We start from the raw sequence: 15155 nt of genomic DNA on the forward strand, positions 1-15155 counted from the left end.
GCCTTAACACTGGATAATCTTCAGGCTCTGTAAGACTTGGATCCACTCCTGCCTATACAGTAATTCATCTGGTTTGTTTTTTTAAACATACTTCTTGAACACCTAATAACTATGCAAAGCCTTGGGGACAGTGAGTGGGGCAGGTGTGGCCCCTCCCTTTGGAGAAAATGCCTTTAGGGCAAAGACCAAATTGAAACAAGCCATCCTAAGTGGGATGCTGCGGAATGCAGTCTGTGGGAGCTGGGAAAACTAAACTGGACTCCGGCATCAGGGGAAGCCTCTCCTTGGGAGATGCACTTAAGACCTGAGCCTGGTAGAAGAGGCAAAGGCATTCCGGGCACGGGGTGGAGCATGGACAATGGCCTGGGGATGACGCAGCAGATGTGGGGAGTTCAGAAGCCCAGTGTGAGAGCTGCAGGAAGGGACCCCAGCTGAGAGTTGTGATGTCAGCAAGGCCTGGTGCTGCAGGGGCCAGAGGGCACAGCAAAGATTCTGTCCCAAGGACAATGGGAGCCATTCAAGGATTTTAAGCAGACAATGACCCAAGGAGATTTGTGCTTTTAAAAAGTTACTCTGTTAAGAGTACACTTATCTTGATGAGCACTGAGTAATGTACAGAATTATTGAATCACTATATTGTACTAAAATAATGATTGAAACTAATATAGTGATTGAAACTAATATAACACTGTATGTGAACTATCCCGGAATTAAAAAAAAAAGTTACTCTGTCTATACTGTGGAAAAGGGAAAATGTCAGTCTTCCAAGAAAATGAGGACAGCAGCTTACACTCAAGTTCAGACAAAGAGGAATAGTCAGAAATGAAGTAGGAATTCAAGGGTGGTTTAAAATCCAGGAGTCCAGACCTTGTGATTGAATATGCCCAGGTTGGGGAGAGAGGGAGCCAAAGGTCACACACGGGCTCCAGCAACTGGGGAGGGGGGGAGGGGTGGAGGGAGGATGGGGCCATGAGGATGCCGCTTTCAGAAATGAGGAAGTCTGCGTGTGGGGTAGGGGAAGCAGAAAGAGGGAATTCAAGATACTGGTTTGGGACAAGTTGAGTTTTAGGTGCCAGAGAGACACCCAGATGCAGATAAATTTTAGCTCAGTAAAATAAAATAACACCTCAGTGTAAATCTGGATTTTTGAAGTCCTTTCACATCACTGAAACTACTCATATGAAATCTGTGACTGATAAGGTCCGATTGCAGAATAAAACAGAGGACCCGTGGAAATGAGATTTTTATTAAAAAGATTCCTATCATGCATTCATTTCACTCTGTTATGTGGTTATAAATAGAAATGCATATATATTTTGACATACAAACAATTCCTAAAATGACCAAATTCTTCCAGCAATTTGAAGGTTATTAGAGAAAACGCAGAAACAATCAGTAGGGCCTCACAACACTTCCAAACATTGAGAGCCAAAAGTACACAACCCACAAGCGAAGTAGTTCGCCTTCAGGCAGAGGGTCTCCTGCCTCCTAGAGTGTTAGGCTGACGTACTTATTACTTACGAGAGGAGGTAGGAGGTCTCCGATGACTGCCTACAAATACTATTTACTGAAATACCAGATCTGCTGGCAGGATGGGTATTGCTGAGTTTTGAAGATGCTGATGAATTTTGCTCCTGTTGAGTTTCCATTAATATTAAGACACTTGCTGGGATTAACAGTTGCCTGTATTTAAGAGGGCAAACTATGGCTGGGGCGTAACGTCAAAGACTGCCGTTTAACAGTAGATGATAATGAAGTCCAAAACTCCTTGACATGGCCTTTCAAGTAAAAAGTATCCAACATCTTTATGCATCTACCGTGATGCTGTGGCTGTTAAAAAAAAAAAAAAAAAAAAAAAGAAGGGACGTCTGGGTAGCCTAGTCGCTTAAGCGTCTGCTTTCTGCTCAGGTCATGATCCCAGGGTCCTGGGATGGAGCCCCGCGTCGGGCTCCCTGCTCAGCAGAAGCCTGCTTCTCCCTCTCCCACTCCCCCTGCTTGTGTTCTCTCTCTCACTGTGTCTCTCTCTGTCAAATAAATAAGTAAAATCTTAAAAAAAAAAAAAAAAAAAAGAAGGTCGGGGGGCAAGATACCAAGGCATTCTATTGGAAATAGTCCATGAGCCAGGGTCAGTTTCTGCCCATCCCCACCCCGATGCGGAAGAATGCCCCAGGTTTTGTTTTTATTTTTGCTTTCATACTCCTATGTGTTTGCTCAGAGGCTGCTATCTCTGCCTGGAAAGCTCTTTATCAGCTTCTGTGCCTTCTCCAACTCCCCCCACGTGGGCTGCTTTGCTTCTTCCTCTACTCCACGTCTCTCCTTTTGCTGGCACCTTGGCTGAGCTGTCCCTGCACTGTGTTACTGTCAGCTGTCTGCCTCTCTCCCAGAAGTGTGAGCTCCTGAGGGCAGGGACCAGATCAATTTCTATTTTTCTGTTTGTAATCCTAGCTTCCAGCACAGTACCTGTCCACACAGCCAGCGCTTGGTAAATATGTGTTGAATAAACAGATGATAGCATTTTCAAGAGGATACCAAAAGAGAAAAAAGATTCAAAGGGCCAACTCTGTTTTTACTAAAAAGGAAATCGCTGATATAATGTGAAATCGTGTGTGTCTGATTGTGAATCAAGAACCATGAAAATAATTCTCCCCAAGATAGATATTTTTTAAACAAAAGATGCTAATCATCAAAAGGCTTGTATATTATTGACTCTAAAAACAATTCAACCCCCAAAACAATGTAATCAAGTAAAAAAAACTCCTGAAATAGAAAATGCCGATGCCTGGAAGACATTTGATTGGATTTTTTTCCTCAAGGAAAAAGGGTTTTTTTTCTCAAGGTAGACAAAGTTGCAAAGAAATCTAAATTATTCATTATATTTAAGTCTGGCCAGGCTCAGGTAGTCATGTTTAATTGCTCAGCAGAATTTCATCCAATGGATTTAATGTTTGTGGAGAATACTTAGAGGGGATCCAGTGAACTAAGATCATCCATGAATTATAATTGTTATGGTAATCAGAGTAATTTGTAACATATATACTAGGATATCTAAGGACCATTGTTCTGAAGGTACTGTCCTTGAAAGGTCATAATTTTTTTTTTCAGTGATGCTGTCACAGAGCAAAACTCTTCCAGATTCATTTCCAAAGTCGTTCATCAGCCATCCAAGATTTGAGAGAAGAAAGTCACGTAAGACTACATTTATTCTGGGTTGTTCCAATGAGAAAATTAAACTATATGGGGTGATTTTCAGGAGATCAGTTTCAACACAATAGAAAAAATTTTTTTAATGATTTGAGCTATCCAAATAATGAAATGGATTTTTGCTAATGTATAATTTTCACTGGAAGTATTCAAGCAAACCCTAGATGACCACTTACAGAAGTGATAGAAGATTAATGTACTTCAAAGTCCCTTTGAATGCTGAGAATCTGTGACTCCAGGAGTATCTAATTGTTTGATAGTCACACTAAATGTATATTATAATCTGCATGCATCAAGCCAGGTGTGTGCTCAAACGTCACCTTATTACAGAGATCTTACCTACATGAAATATTACCCCACAGTCTTCTTTCTTCTCTCTTACCCTGCTCTATTTCTCTCCATAGAGTTTTTTCTGATATGTTTTGCTTTTGTTTATTTATATATTGTTCCCCCCCCCCCCCCCCCCCCCCGCCGACTAAAGAATGTAGGGATGCGTGGGTGGCTCAGTCGGTTAAGCGTCTGCCTTCAGCTCAGGTCATGATCCCAGGGTCCTGGGATCTGTCCTGCATTGGGTTCCCTGTTCAGTGGGAAGCCTGCTTCTCCCTCTGCCTGCCGCTCCCCCTCCTCCCTACAAATAAATAAATAAAATCTTAAAAAAAAAAAAAAAGAAGAAGAAAGAAAGAAAGAATGTAAGCTCCATGAAGGAAGGGATTTTGTTGGTTTTCTTCACTGCTCTAACCCCAGCACCTAAATTGGAATCTGGCATAAAGTGTGTGTTTAATTGATTATCCAATAAAAATAATATTAAAATGTTACAGAAAAATTACAAACATGAGAGAGAGAACAAGAGGAAGGGAGAGAGAGAAAAACACAATTCCACTACTTTTTGGTATTTAATTATACACTCCTTGTATTTTCTTCTCATCTCTTTGCTTTCAAAGAGGTTTATATATAGTTGTAATCATCATTCATCTCTTTACCTAAAATGTTTTATACAGCTGAATAATTCTCATCTCATTCGCCAAATTTGGCCATAGTGATTTGATGTCATTTCTAAAAATCAAACCCATTTTCATATTAAAAAAAAGATGTGTGACCAGTAAGGCTACACAAGAGGTGTATGCCACAGCCCAAAGAAAACCAACAAACTCACCATTTCTAATTTCATAATCATCTCTCTCATCAGTATCATTGAAAAGAGTCATAGTTATTTTTGGAGGCAAAATACCATCATGAGTTAAGATCATAATAGTCAAAACATTCTTGCAAAAAAAAAAAAAAAAGTTGGAGGACTTTCACCTCCTGATTTCAACATGCACTACAAAGCTATAGCAATTAAAACAATGTAATATTGGCATAAAAAATAGACATATAGATCTACAGAACAGAAGTGACTCTCCTGAAACAAGCCCTTACATGTATGGCCAATTAATTTTCCACAAAGGCACCAACAAAATTCAATAGGGGAAAGTATATAGTCTTTTCCCAAAGACATGCTAAGCCAATCAGATATCTGTATGCAAAAAGATGAATTTAGACCCTTATATTACATATACGCAAATATAAGCTGAAATGGGTAACAGACCTAAAATACAAACACCTAAAACTGTAGAACTCTCAGAAAGAAAACATAGGAATGATAATCTCTGATCTTGGGTAAGGAAAAGATTTCTTAGCTGTAACACCAAGAGCTCAAGCAGTAAATGAAAAAAAAAATTGATAAATTGGTCTTCACTAAAATTAAAAGCATCCACACTTCAAAAGACACCAATAGACAATTCACAGAATGGAAGAAAATACCTGCAAATCATATACTTGCTAAAGTCCAGAATATATTCTAGAACTCTTACAGGCCACTAATAAGAAGACGACTCAATTTTAAATGAATGTAAGATTCCTTTCAAAAAACTTTTTATCAAAGTAGAAATGAACACATGAAATTATGCTCAACATCACTAGTTATGAGAGGAATGAAATTAAAACTGCAGGGAGATCTATTTCACGCCCACTAAAATGGCTATAACCAGAAAGACAAGCAGGAACAAATTAGGATGTGGAGAGACTGGAACTCACATCATTGCTGATGGGAACATAAGGTGGGGGCAGCCATTTTGGAAAATAGTTTGGCAATTTCTTGAAAAGTTAACTGTAAATATACCATATAACTCAGCAATTCCCCTGTCATGTATCTACCCGAGAGAAATGAAAACATATGGCTACACAAAGACTTGGCGCGTAAATGTTCACAGCATTATCTATAACAACCCAAACCTGGAAACAACCCAAATTTTCACCAACTGCTGAATGTAATAAACAAAATATGGTCTATTATACATGTATTAAGAAGTGTATATTTCTATGCATACACATTTTAACAGCTCTTTATCTATCTGTATGTTAAAATGATCTATCGATGAAGTCCTGCAAACTGTGTATATATTTTTCACACTCATAAGAATATGGACATATATATACATATATATATAATTTCATGTTAGCATCTCTTCAGTTTTCAGCCCAGACACAAATCTGGGTTCAAATTCTAGTTCCACCACTTTTTTAGCTCTGTGGCTGTGGGCTAGTTACTTAACCTCTCTGGGGCTGTACTAGTAAAATATGGAGGATAATATACCCCTGACAGGACTGTGGGATTAAATGAGATAAAATGTATAATCTGCTTAGCACTAATAAGCCAGACCCAGTATTGTTATCTGTCGTTGTGGAGATTTATTTGCAAGTCTAGCTGTTGACTAATACTCTTGGTTGAGGAGAAGGAAGCCATGTCGTGCAGTGGAGAAAGCCACTTCTGTCCTTCTAGCTGCCTGACTTCAGCGTTTTCACATAAACTCTCAGAGCCTCCATTGCCAAAATCTGTAAAGGAGGATAATCATCTCACAGGACTAGTTACGATTAGTGCCTTGTAAACTGCAAGATACAATAAAAGTTTAAGGTGCTGTATTAGCACGGCCTTCTGTTACCATCAATGCCACCCACAGTGTGTTTTTAGAAGAACCCGAATAACCACTCATAGAGTGATGTGTAGTCATTTCTCAACCTCTGAGATTATCATCAAAGAATCTTTTCATGGCCATGGTGGTGGTAGCGAGTCATTTTCAAAATAAATTTTATTCTCCTGTTGCTTGAATATAAAGTGAGAACTGTGTTACTGCCTATCTGAAACACACTCTGCCTGTCCTCATGAGCTATCAGGCTCAGCTAAATATGTCCCTGGCCAGTATGTTCATAATCCCCACTGGTTCTGAGACCTCCCTCCACCACCGATGTGACATTCTTTGTGTTCAAATGTCTAGCTGACGTCTGCTGCTTAAAACAGCCCATGCTTTCACCCCCTCTCTGCATTGTCACGGCCCTGTATCATCGCTCTTAAAAGGCCACTCCTAGCTCCGGTTGCTGACCAGCCTGCCCACTTGCCTCCCTGCCTGTTTCTGGCCGCCTTGAATGCCTGCTTCTTCAAGCTCCTTGTGGCTCTGACAAAGCAGGGACCATGTCTACCTTTGGCTACAGGAGAGGACTTAGCAAATATGAATCCATCGATGAGGATGAACTTCTCGCTTCCCTGTCAGCTGAGGAGCTGAAGGAGCTAGAGAGGGAGTTGGAAGACATTGAACCTGATCGCAGCCTTCCCGTGGGGCTAAGGCAAAAGAGTCTGACCGAGAAAACCCCCACGGGGACATTCAGCAGAGAGGCACTGATGGCCTATTGGGAAAAGGAGTCCCAAAAACTCTTGGAGAAGGAGAGGCTGGGGGAGTGTGGAAAGGTAGGCTCTCGGGTTTTTCCTTAGCTACTCCCACCCTCGGCCCCCCACCCCCAACCCGGGAAACCTGTTTTCCCTAACTCTTCAGTCCGCTTCACTTGTCTTTTCTCATAACCCATTTGCACCTGCTACAGAACAATTCCTCAGGCCACCCAGTGGATCATAATATGTAATAATTTTAGCTGGGATCTTTTGATTGACTTTAGTCAGTCAAGATGGGATTTTCTAGAGGAAAAAAACCCACAAGCAAGGTATGGGTTTAGATATATTGCCAAACATAAGTCTAATTTGAGCTGTGAGTTGCTAATGAGGCATGATATCTGTGACTATATATATATATATATATATATATATATAGCAGTTGAGTAAATTTATTTCTTTCTATAAAGACAGAAGTGGGTACTCTGGTTGCTTTGACTGTGATGGTGGCTACAGTAAACAAAATTCTTTTTTTCCAACACCAAGAAGTGAGCAGAGGTGGAAAGTCTGTGGGACTGGGAGCCAGGGGACCTTATTTCGAGTCCCTTTGCCGTCCCTAAGTTGTTAGACCTTGAACAGGTAGTCATCTCTGCAGGGTTCTTTTTTCCATCTGTCCCTCGAGGGAGTTGAATCAGGGTTTCTTTTGTAAATCAAGAACCCCTTTGAGATTTTGATAAATTACAGACCTTCTCCTTAAGATAATGTGTGCGTGCTTGTACATACGTACACAAACTTTTACATCGAATTTCAAAATGATAACACACATCCTGAAACCCACCTGAGGACCCAGGTTAAGCATGCTTGCGTAGATGACCCCTAAGATTCCTTCCAACTTTATAATGTTGATCCTGAGCCCTGGAAATGTTCTTCTATTAGAGCTCACATTAGAGCTTTTGTTTTCTGCCCAGTAAACAGTTACTTTGAATTTTAAGTTACTTTAAATTACTTTGAATTTGCCTAATAAGTCATTAACAGAAGAAAGTTCAAAAGTCTATGGCTGGGAAAATAGTAATGGCAATAAAAATGTTAATGCAGTATAACAAAGTCCTGAATTTGTGGGAGAACACAGATCAGGAGCAACCGTTTCAAACCTCTGGGCTCCACTAGAATCATCTAAAATCAAGAGGGCCTGAAGCCAATGGCAGGACTTCCACAGTACTAATCTAGGCCCTGTTAGATGATCTCGATGATAGGGTGTGTGGGCCACATTTGTAGCAAGATATATGTGAGCCTTGTTCAAGTCAATCATCTCGGGAAGGGTCACTGGGATCAGGCCAGGGTCTGCCAAGGCCGCGGTGGCTTCCTACGCAGAGGGGCAGAAGGGGGGGTGCGTTGCAGAGTTGGGCTGGTCATTTCCTCTACAACCATGATTTTCAGGGGTCTTTTTCTTCCCCCCTGATGTGGGAACGTGTGTCAAAAGTCTGATAAGATATATAAAATACAACATTTCTATTATAGTCCTTAAAGAATTTCCTTGGTCAAAAGATGAAAATTGCCACCGAATATCCAGGACAGACAGCCATTGTAGCAGTAACCCAACAAAAGCATTTTCATGTCATGGTGCCTTGAGATCAGTGGGAAACCAAGGGCCCAGCCTGTTGTCAGCTATGAGGGAACCCATCCTGATTCTGCCAAAGGTTTTGCTGATCCCTGCCAATGGCTTATCAGCTCAATTAGAGAGGCTGCGTGTTGATGAACTTTGATTCCTTTCTCGGGAGTTAACTTTTCTCCCACTACACTTCCCCAGCTGACCAGCTGTCTCTGTAGTCACACGGAGTGCTGAGCAGAAGCCTGTGGGTAGAGGGTGTAAACCCATCCCCACCACAGGACAAAGCTCCAGGCAGCGGGCAAGTGGGTGGGGGCGGAGTGGCCGTGTAAGTGAAGAGCAGTGCAGAATGGACCAGAAGGAAATGGGAGGCTTGGTTATCAGGCTGTTGGCTCTGTAAAGGCTTATGAAATTCATGTTCAGTGCCTGTTGAATGACAGCCTCCGTTCACTTGGGTCCACACAAATTATGCTGCCTTAAGCTCCAAGGGGCCTTGGAGACCAGAGGGTCTACGGCTCCCCTAACTTGAGTATCTGCTGGGTATCAGGCATAGGTGCCAGTCAGGTCACTCACATTATTTCATTTAATTCTCACCTTCTGCACATGAGAACTGAGACCAGGAGAGCTTAAGAAATTCAGTTGAAAGGAATAGCTTATAAGGAGAGCAGACATTCTAACCAAGGTCTGCTGGTGCCAAGACCACCATTCTCAAAATGTGGGTGCCCAACCCCTCAGCATCACCTGGGAATTTCTCAGAAGTGCTCATTCTAGGGCTCCCCCAGACCTCCTGGGAGTGGGGCCCAGCATTCTGCAGTCTCACAAGCCCCCCAGGTGATTATGACACACACTGCAGTTGAGGACCACTCAGCTAATACCGTGGTTTCTCTGAGACCTCTCAGAGCTTTAATGACTTGACTAAAGTCAACCAGCTCTTCAGGGATAGACCCAGACCCAGAACCAAAAGGCAACCCTCTTGCCTCCTTGTTTATGTAATGATGCCAGGGAGGTGATCAGGAGACATAGTTGGCCCCTTCTTCTTGCCTTATTTATTCCCTAAGAGTGCCAACATTTGCCTTCTCTAGACTCACCCCTCAGGCTTCACCCTATCCCCACCTTCCCACCCCCATTCTCACAACGTCCAGATAATACAGGAAGGAGGCAAAGATTTTTTTCGCATCCTCTCACCTCCCTCTCCAGACCCTTTCCTCCCTTCTGGTGTCCTTCTCCTAGATGTCCCCCACCTAGGGCAGCTAACCATCTCAGATTGTCTGGGGCTATCTAGGCTTAAGAACTGAAAATCCTGCATCCTGGGAAACCGCTCAGCCCCAGGCGAGCCAGGACAGTCACCACCCAGCCCAGGCCCTGTCCTGATCCTCAGTGGCTGGCAGCCAATGTCAGTGTAGGTCCATTCAGTCAACAAATCTTTATGGAGCCCCTACTACATGCTAAGCACTGTGCTAGGTGAACAAACCAGACATGATCCTTGTCCTCACCCAGCTAACAGTCTTTTGGGAAAAATGACAAATAAGTAATTAAAATAGGTACTTTACTGGGGGCACTACCATGCCATATATGGCAAGGATAATATAAGGGGACAATGTGAGGAGGTGTCAAAGAAGGTTTCCTGGAAGAAGTGTCATGTAGATATTACACGACGACTCACTGCTGGATAACAGTTTCAGATTTTGTCTCTCAGGCACATTTTGAGGGGAAAACATCTCTTGAAGATAGAGCCTAAAGGTCTTTTAAAAACCAAAGTGGATAAAATTTAATGGTGGCATGAAAGGCAGTATACCTTAGATTTTGAGACAGATCCCTTTCCTCCAAATACTGAAACAGCTAAAGCTTCACACAAACACACACGCACGCACATGCACACAGCATCCCCCTTCCTCCTGCTCCTAAAGAAGGGAGTAAATAAAGACCAGACAACCATCCCAGGAGTGGCTGACCCCTTCCCCAGGCCATCACTTGGTGCCTGCCACTCCAAACAAGTGGATAACTGGAGGCTGTTTTGTGGTAGCAACTGGGCAAACAAACCTGGAGACAGGCAGTGTTTTCCAAAGCTCATTCCACATGCCTCAGGCAGCAGGAGCCCTGGGGGTGAAAAAAAAAGAAAGTTGCCAATGTAGAGGGAGTAACCAAGGCTTTGGGGACAGAGGAGGGCTTGGGGCTTCAAAAGAGACAAAAGAAAGGAGTAAAAAGATTGCATTAGGAGAAACTGGACTCTGTCAGCAATTTCCAGAAAAAAAATTTTTTTTTTAATCAGAAAAGATAGTAAGAAAAAAGAAAGGGGTCACTCGGCTTCTTAGTATAAAGTCTGGTAAGCAGGAAAGACAAAGATAGGATTGAGACTGTGTTTGCCCGAAAGTCTTTCATAACTGATACATGGTAAATAATTTAAGACCATCAGGCTGGGGCAATGGCTTGCTTCAAGATTTTTTACTGTCCTCTGCTGTTTCATGTTATGGTTAGACTCTAGTTAGTGCCAGGGGCGATTATCTTTCCCACCCTGTGTCTTCTGCAGTCCATCTCCTTTAACCCTGCTCTAGCATGACATTTCAAGTTGATTTGCAGCAAAGGGTGACCTGGATGCTTTTCTGTGGAGCTAGGTTTTGACCTGCTGCTTGCCATGAGCAAGCAGCCCTGCCCCCTTGGCTTCCCTTCCCCACAGCAGCCAAGGACAGCCGCGGGTATCGCGTGGTGTGGGGTCTCTGAGACCCTGTGCTGGGCTCTACCCCAGAGGTAGATGAATGTTGGAAAAACGAAGAACCCCCTGCCTCTGTCTACATGTACGCAAACCAGGGCATAGAGCACCTGGCAACTGTCACAGCTGCTACTGGAGGCAAATTGGAGGAAGACTTTTTGAACATTAAAAAAGGGAATCCATTAACATGTTGTGTATTTTTGCTGTCATTTCTTTATTTGAGGTGGCGAAATAAGGAAGGATAGAGGAGTGATTCTAGAAGGGAGGGTTGAATTTGCTACATTCAAAGTAGACAGGGAGTCAAGTAGTTCAGAACAAGTAGTTAAGAGAATGAAAAATGTACCAAGGGTTTTCCAAAGCTGAAGTTCCAACCCATTTTTCAAATTGGCAAAATGATAGTAAATTTTCTTAATATAATAAATAGAATTATGGATATTTATTCCGCAGAAAACAAAAGAAATGTTTGTTTAAAAAAAAACTGTTGAAAGTTATGCAATGAAATGTTAACCCTGGTTGCCCCAACTAGAGAGGTCAGAAGCAAGAGATGGACTTTTTCCTTACATGCTTTTGTATTATTTGCCATGTGTTATTTCCCTTTTTTTAGTTACTGAGATATAATTGACATATAACATTGTTTGGGTTTTAGATGTACAACATAATGATTTCATATATTGCAAAACCATGTGTGACTTTTGTAAATTAAAAAAAATGTGCTTAAAAATGACCAACTTCATGATGATACCGTGCTCTTCAGGTTGCTGAAGAAGACAAAGAGGAGAGTGAGGAAGAGCTCATCTTCACTGAAACTAACAGTGAGGTTTCTGAGGAGGTGTATACAGAAGAGGAGGAGGAGGAAGAGGAGGAGGAAGAGGACGAGGAAGAGGAGGAAGAGGAAGGAACAACTGAAAACGAGAAAGGTATTAATGGAACTGTAAATTATGATGGCATCGATTCTGATAACTCTAAGCCAAAGACATTTAAAAGTCAAATAGAAAACATAAATTTGACCAATGGCCACAGTGGAAGGAACACAGAGTCACCGGCTGCCATTCACCCTTGCGGGAACCCTACAGTGATCGAGGATGCCTTGGAAAAGATCAGGAACAACGACCCTGACACCACAGAGGTCAACCTGAACAACATCGAGAACATCACGTCGCAGACCCTTGCCCGCTTCGCTGAGGCCCTCAAGGGCAACACGGCAGTGAAGACCTTCAGTCTGGCCAACACGCGCGCGGACGACAGCGCGGCCATGGCCATTGCGGAAATGCTCAAAGTCAACGAGCACATCACCAACATCAACGTGGAGTCCAACTTTATCACGGGCAAGGGGATCCTGGCCATCATGAGAGCTCTGCAGCACAACACGGTGGTCACGGAGCTGCGCTTCCACAACCAGAGGCACATCATGGGCAGCCAGGTGGAGATGGAGATCGTCAAGCTGCTCAGGGAGAACACCACGCTGCTGAGGTTGGGCTACCATTTTGAGCTCCCAGGACCAAGAATGAGCATGACAAGCCTCCTGACGAGAAACATGGATAAACAGAGGCAGAAGCGGATACAGGAGCAAAAACAGCAAGAGAGCTATGATGGAGGAGCCAATCTTAGGACCAAAGTCTGGCAAAGAGGAACACCTGGCTCTTCACCTTATGCATCTCCCAGGCACTCTCCCTGGTCATCCCCCAAACTCCCCAAGAAAGTCCAAACTGTGAGGAGCCGTCCTCCATCTCCTGTGGCTCCACCCCCTCCTCCTCCGCCACCACCCCCGCCGCTTCCCCCGCAAAGGCTGCCGCCTCCTCCTCCGCTAGCACCTCCTCCACTCCCAGAGAAAAAACTAATCACCCGAAACATCGCAGAAGTCATCAAACAACAGGAGAGTGCCCAGCGGGCATTACAAAATGGACAGAAGAAGAAAAAAGGGAAAAAGGTGAAGAAACAACCAAACAATATCCTAAAGGAAATTAAAAATTCCCTGAGGTCAGTGCAAGAAAAGAAAATGGAAGAGAGTTCCCGACCTTCTACCCCACTGAGATCAGCTCATGAGAATCTCATGGAAGCTATTCGGGGAAGCAGCATAAAACAGCTAAGGCGGGTAAGTAACCCAAGAGCAGATTTGGGGCACGGATGTAGTACGTGAGTGAGCCTCCACTGCACGATGGTACCGAAGTCACCTCTAAAAATGTTTATTAATGTTTAAAATGTTTTAGTATGCAAGAGCAAGCCTCCAAATTTGGAACACCAGGAGCAGGTCACCAGTGAGCACATTTCCATTTGAGACGTGTGCTGGGACCACCTTCTTAGCATCTCCGTTCTGGACGGACCAGGACTATTTTAAGACACTCCAACACTTAAAAATCCTGATTGCCTTAATAAGAAAATGGGGGAATATAATTTACATTCCAAAAAAGATTCATCACTTGTCAACATTTTTACCTGAGTTGCAAGTGATTTACAACCTCATTTATAATACAAAATTTGAATATCGAATAGCACACAGCAATAATCAATCTATATCCGAGTTTGTCTCAGAGAATACTGCTTAGAGACATACCCTACAGATATTTTTCACTTTATCATTTGTGTTGTTTTATTGAAAGAAAATCCCCTATTTTTATAGGTGGAAGTTCCAGAAGCTCTGCGATAAAAACATGATCTTTAGAAGAGGATGCAGAATCATTCAGTGGTATTAAATAAGACACATTGTGAGATGTTTCTAAAATACCTTTTTCGATTTGAAATGTTTCCTGACTTTAAAAATAGCCTCACCCATTAATTCCAAAAAGAATTTTAAGAAACAATTGGCATGTTTCTTCTGTAAATATGAAAATAAACTACTTTTTTTTTATGTTAATGAGATTTGTATTGGCAAGAAGCAGGTTATTTAAAGATGCTCTTTTATCTCTGGATGTGTTGATAACTCTGAGCTGTAATGAGTTAATGAAATGTGCTGTTATTTTTGTAATCCCAATAAATTTGAATTGAAGTTTTTTTTTTTTTTTTTTAAACAAACCAATTTTTGTGTGTGTGAGTTGATACATCTGCCAGGTATGTATGTAACATTGTCAAATATTAAAAATATGCATTCTCACCCAAAAAGGGCTTGGGTCCTTAGCATTTTCCTTTCTTTGCTTTTTCATGTCCAAGAAAATTCGATCAGAGCTCTTTCTAAAAAGTCTGAAATCAAAAATTTTCTTTTTAAAAAAAATTTTTAAAAGATTTTATTTATTTGATAGAGAGAGCACAAGCAGTGGGGAGGGGCAGAGACAGAGGGAGAAGCAGACTCCCCACTGAGCAGGGAGCCCAACGCAGGACTCCATCCCAGGACCCTGGGATCATGACCTGAGCTGAAGGCAGCCACCTAACAGACTGAGCCACCCAGGCGTCCTGAAATCAAAAATTTGCTTAAAAGTCTTCTTGGTAGTGAGATAAAAGCTCTAGAGAAGACCCCAAAGTGGCCGTTATCATAGTGGGTACATTGACCTTAGACCTAGAATGTCAGCTGACACTCCCACATTCCCAAAAGGCTGATAGGTACCAAGAAGTCAACTCAATATTTACAACTATTTCTGGAAGAAAAAAAAAAAAAAATGAAGGAAGGCTTCTTGGTAGAGGAAATAGTATCAGGGGAATTCCTGGAAAATAAGCCCTGAATTCAGAGCTATCTTGTGGCTGATTACTAAAGATTCACAACTCTCAAGTTTCCCTTTGAACTGTCCTTAGATGAGCCTTAGTCCAGTGGGCCTCAGCCTTTTTGTGCCCTACACAAATGGAACATGGGCGTCCTTGACACACATCCCAGGACAAAGGCACATGTATTTCTGATCCCCAAATATCATTCAATCCCACCTCCCTCTCACTCAAGGAAGGTCTGAATTCAAAAAAGAGAAAGACATTTCCGAGATCACCTTCATCCCACTCCAGTGCTCCACTCCAACTTATGAAAGCTA

General features: G+C 42.4%; 1 protein-coding gene across 1 annotated transcript; it reads left to right on the plus strand.

The window, feature by feature from the left end:
• Nucleotides 1-6602: 6602 nt before the first annotated feature.
• LMOD2 (leiomodin 2) lies at nucleotides 6603-14276 on the plus strand. Its single transcript, XM_036081891.2, has 3 exons — nucleotides 6603-6979; nucleotides 11963-13300; nucleotides 13826-14276. Exons 1-3 carry the CDS (start codon nucleotides 6707-6709, stop codon nucleotides 13850-13852), a joined length of 1638 nt encoding a protein of 545 aa, XP_035937784.1. The 5' UTR covers nucleotides 6603-6706; the 3' UTR covers nucleotides 13853-14276.
• The last annotated feature ends 879 nt before the right edge of the window (nucleotides 14277-15155 follow it).

The sequence above is a fragment of the Halichoerus grypus genome, chromosome 12 (genome assembly GCF_964656455.1).
Source record: "Halichoerus grypus chromosome 12, mHalGry1.hap1.1, whole genome shotgun sequence".
NCBI lineage: Eukaryota > Metazoa > Chordata > Mammalia > Carnivora > Phocidae > Halichoerus > Halichoerus grypus.